Source organism: Pagrus major, chromosome 11, assembly GCF_040436345.1.
Source record: "Pagrus major chromosome 11, Pma_NU_1.0".
Classification (NCBI taxonomy): domain Eukaryota; kingdom Metazoa; phylum Chordata; class Actinopteri; order Spariformes; family Sparidae; genus Pagrus; species Pagrus major.
The window spans coordinates 20240513-20245340 of record NC_133225.1 but is presented as its reverse complement, the minus strand read 5'-3'; the positions used below and the strand labels follow the sequence as shown (position 1 = coordinate 20245340).

Here is a 4828-nt window from a genome sequence, read left to right as displayed (position 1 = left end):
TTAGTTAGCTAGCCATTAGGTAGCAACCGTACACAGACAGGACGCTAAAACACCTAGCAACCAAATGGATGAGAGATGCAAGCTGGAAAGCAGAGGCAAATGTCGTAAATACTGACAACACAGTACACTTTTCGTATAACATCCAGTTTGTTTCAAATTAGGTTATGTCTTCTCGAAACTAGCGAGAGACTATTGTGCTATTCATTTAGAAATAGTTAATATTGCACGGTCTCTCGTGAGTTCAGCTTATAAACAGTATCAACATTTTTAGAACAACGAGTAACGTTATTTTCGACCGGAAGCAGTTTGCGTGTCAAAGGTTGAGCACATTGTTCCTCGGCGGTACAGTTTGTCTCACATAGTATTGAATGAAGTTTAGCTCGAAAAAGATATCTAGTGTAAAAGCACACCTTAAACACAAAGCCACACAGAGAAAGCGGGACTGCGGCGTTATTCTGCGCACTATATAAGGACTTCGTCATATTTGAGGTAAGCTTGGGGAGTTTTGTGCATAACATGCTAAAGCTAACAGCTAGCCTGAATTGGAGACACTGCCGAAGTTGTAGTTAACACTATGACAGGACCTTATAATTTTGGCTAATGCTAATTCAGCTATGCAAGCTGACTTGTGAAGTTAACATCAAGTAAGAGTATTTAGTACCCATTATTTATTTATTTAAGTTATACATGCCCAGCGAGAGTTGATTGTAATGTTCCACATGGACTGAATTGTGGTAGCCTGTGAAACAGGGCAGTGTGGGATCTGGATAAACACCAAGCATTCACTATAAGCCCATGATTTACCATACTGTATAGATATACATAGAAACTTTGACACAGTGCTCTAAAATATACAGTGAAACGTTAAGCAACCCTTTCATCTTGCTAATAGTTATTTAAAGTACAGCATCTTTTAGTTTGATGTAGATGGTAACTTGTGCAGGTTATCTAGTGCAGGTTCTCACAAGCATCGCATTTCCTTAAATCATTAAGCCTATAATGCATTAAAAAAAACTTGATCATAACAGTTAGATATGATCTTCTGTTATCTCTCTATCGATTGGTCTCTGCTGATGAATGAGTATTTTCAGTGTGCTGTCATATCAGTCCTTTCTGCATCACATAAGAGGGGCTTCCTCTAATCATGACAGGTGTTAAATTATTTCACCTGGCAAAAAAATAGCCTATAAAAGTTTTGACTTTAAAAAAACCTGCAGACATTGTGTTTGTAAAATCACACTTTCCCTCATCACCAGATAACGTATGAGCATGTTGTTAGTCAGAAGCTTCCTTGGCATGTATATTTGTTTGTTTTACCAACCTAATAATATCTCTTATCTTTTCCTTTCCAAGTGCATAGACCAGGACAAAGATGGCTGGAATTCTGTTTGAGGATATCTTTGATGTAAAGGACATCGATCCTGATGGCAAGAAGTTTGACAGAGGTGTGTGAATAGTATGTTCCTTGTATATTATACGCTGGCAAGGCAAGTTTATTAGTATGGCACAATTCAGACACAAGGCAACGCAAAGTGCTTTACTGGGGCATAAAAGTACATTGTGCTACATACAGGAAAGTAGGCTAAAATAAAATAGGTTTAAAAGAGACAAGACTAAAAAAATAATAATCACAGTGCAGTTCAAAGCCTTGAAGTTGCTTCAGTGAAAGGCTGTGAACAGAAAGGTCTTCAGCCTCGATTTAAAAGAGGTGGGAATTGGAGCGGTCCTGCAGTTTTCTGGGAGTTTGTTCCAGATATTTGGTGCATAATAACTGAATGCTGCTTCTCCATGTTTAGTTTTGACGTTAGGGACTGAAAGCAGACCTGTACCTGACGACCTCAGAGGTCTGGATGATTCATAATGTAGCAGCAGATCAGAAATGTATTTTCGCCTGAAACCATTCAGTGCTTTATAAACCAACAGCAGGATTTTGAAATCTAATCTTTGACAGACAGGAAGCCAGTGTAAGATCTAAGAACTGGAGTGATGTGATCTACTTTTTTGGTTCTTGTTGACAGACACCTTGATCTTTTTTAAAAAAAACTGACATAAAACATAAATAAAGTGTAAGACTGAGATGTTTTTCCTCTTGTCTTTCTCTCCATTTACATTTGGGTTCTATCCAGTGCTGTTTTCAATTACTGTTCTTCAATTTAAAACTGCAGATGAACTAATCCAAACTTTACTGTTTGTTTACTGTTTTGCTACAGTGTCTCGTCTACATTGTGAAAGTGAATCTTTTAAGATGGACCTCATCTTGGATGTGAACATTCAGATCTATCCTGTTGATCTTGGTAAGTGACAATCTTGTTATCGGTGTGGATAGTTAATGAGTTAAGGATTGGAAGTCATGTATTGATTGTTTTTAATGTACACATATTCTCAGTTCAGTTTGTTTACAATGTGATCGGAGCAAATCGGTTAATTTTTCATATGTCATCACGGTAAATTTACACCTCTTAAATGTAAAGCAGTCTTTCTATTTTTTGACAAGAGGGTCACATATTTGCTTGGCAACACTCACCTCCATCCTCACTGTTAAACTTTCGTTTACAAACTCTGGCTTTCATGTAAGTGAGCAATGTAAAGCTAAACAATAAAAGGAAAAGACAAAATCACAAAGATGCATTACTAACCCAAGACCTCTAAGGTCATAATATAAACCTACTTTGTATGCATCTGTTCATTTCATTAAGGTGACAAGTTCAGACTGGTTATTGCCAGCACGTTATATGAAGACGGAACACCGGATGACGGAGAGTACAATCCTCAGGATGACCGGCCATCAAGGTAAAACATTGGTATAATTGCTCTTGGTATATTTGTGCATGTAGCATTATCATGCAAATATTATTGTAATATGTAGCATAAAAACAAATACAATTCAGTGGACAATATATAAATAAATAAAGTATATAATATCATTCGTGTGTACATTTTTAGTGTCATTGTCTCCTGCTGTACGCAGTATTTTTTGCTGGTTCAAATTTGTATTCACGTTGATCTTTGTTTACGTTTCTAGAGCGGACCAGTTCGATTATGTGATGTACGGAAAAGTTTACAAGATTGAGGGTGATGAGACTTCAACAGAAGCAGCCACACGCCTGTGAGATCATCAGCTTATATATGTTAATATGACTTAGCCAAATAAACCTTTTGCAACAAGTAGCACCACAGTTGTTATTAATACATTATTAGTGCAGCAATGGGATCCTTTTTTTGAATTCCTTCCCCAATGATTGTTAATGATTTGATCAAAAATTTGTGGGATGGGGTGTGTGTGAACCTATTTTGGCTTCTCAAGGGGGGCATGACAGAAAATGATTGAGCACCACTGTGTGAGTCATTAACATGTTCTTACAAAAGTCTGTAAGATAAGGAGATGTAATTATCATAATGTCATCAATTTTGGTCTTCGTACTCTGTCTCACTTGTTACCTTTAATCACGTTGTGTTGATGTGCTCCTTCTTTCAGCTCTGCCTATGTGTCTTACGGTGGCCTCCTCATGAGGCTGCAGGGAGACGCCAACAACCTTCACGGCTTTGAGGTGGACTCCAGAGTCTACCTTCTCATGAAGAAACTGGCCTTCTAAAACCCAACTCTGTTCTCCTACTTAGCCTGGTTTTTCCACTGCCACAGTCACAGCCATGCTGAACTGCATACTGAGATCATTCATTTTCCCATGTTTGGTGCAGAGGCCCATCTCCAAGAGCAACTCATGGACAGAGTTCATTGATTTTGAGGAAAACATGTTTAGTTTTTTATTATCGTAGTTATAAAATGTTTCTTCTAAGGAGATGGACTACAGACTAAAGACTGTGATATTTGCTGCAACCTCAATCTGCTGGCAAACTGTAAATAAAGATTTCTTTTATACAAAATGATTCTCAGACCTAAGTCACATTGGATCATACTTTAATTATAATTTGTGTTGGCATTCTTTCATTCTATTCTATCTATTAGTTAATCTTTTATCTTATTTGTGTTTTCTTCCAACCATGTGCCTAAGAAACAGCATGGGTGCTCTTTCAAGCGTGTTGAATAAGGTTTTACTCTACTTGTTATCAACAAGAATAGACAGTCTATTTGTGACACTGTTTCACAATATTTGCAGGCTAGAGGGCAGAAGAAGGTTTTTATAAAGAAACTGGTGCTTGGGGAAAGACTATACATCTGCAAATTTATATTAATTCTGAACATGAACTATTGCAGTATTTAGACATTTATTCCTACAACCAACAAATAAAGATAAACCATGTCTGGTAGATATGTATTCCAGAAGGTTTGGGACTGACAAAACAGCTTTGAAAAGTTATATTTAAAACAATGGAACATTCAGCATCATCTCTTTAGAAATGTGGTCACTTAAGGGATTGTATGGCCTTCCTACATTTCCAGTGAAAACTGCTTACAATGAGGATGATCAATCCAGAGTAACTGGAACATTATATCCCAAGTGCTTGAGTTGTTTGACTTTTTGGGGCTGGAATTTCAGAGAACTTCTTTTAAAGCTCAAATCAAAAGTTGGGAATAAAGCTTACAATCAAAATCAGCTTTGACATCAATACTCTACAGCTATAATCCTTGTGTACAGTCCTCAGAGTGATTAGCGGCTACCTAATTTGGTCTTCAGTGCTCTTTTTTTCCCTCTAAACCTGGTTTGCACACTTTAATTAACCTCATCAAACAGATTCTAGCTACTTGAAACACTGGAAGTTGAGATGTTGACTGGGTGCCCTGGCACATATTCTAGGAAGTTAAAATACTTTTCTCCCAGCCCACAGGTGAGCCTTTATTAGCCAGCAAGCCACGGGCAACAGTTTTATA

General features: G+C 37.4%; 1 protein-coding gene across 1 annotated transcript; it reads left to right on the top strand.

Moving 5' to 3' along the window:
- Nucleotides 1-179: 179 nt before the first annotated feature.
- polr2h (RNA polymerase II, I and III subunit H) lies at nucleotides 180-3926 on the top strand. The gene is made up of 6 exons (XM_073476764.1): nucleotides 180-489; nucleotides 1354-1445; nucleotides 2211-2294; nucleotides 2697-2790; nucleotides 3023-3106; nucleotides 3476-3926. Exons 2-6 carry the CDS (start codon nucleotides 1373-1375, stop codon nucleotides 3591-3593), a joined length of 453 nt encoding a protein of 150 aa, XP_073332865.1. The 5' UTR covers nucleotides 180-489; nucleotides 1354-1372; the 3' UTR covers nucleotides 3594-3926.
- The last annotated feature ends 902 nt before the right edge of the window (nucleotides 3927-4828 follow it).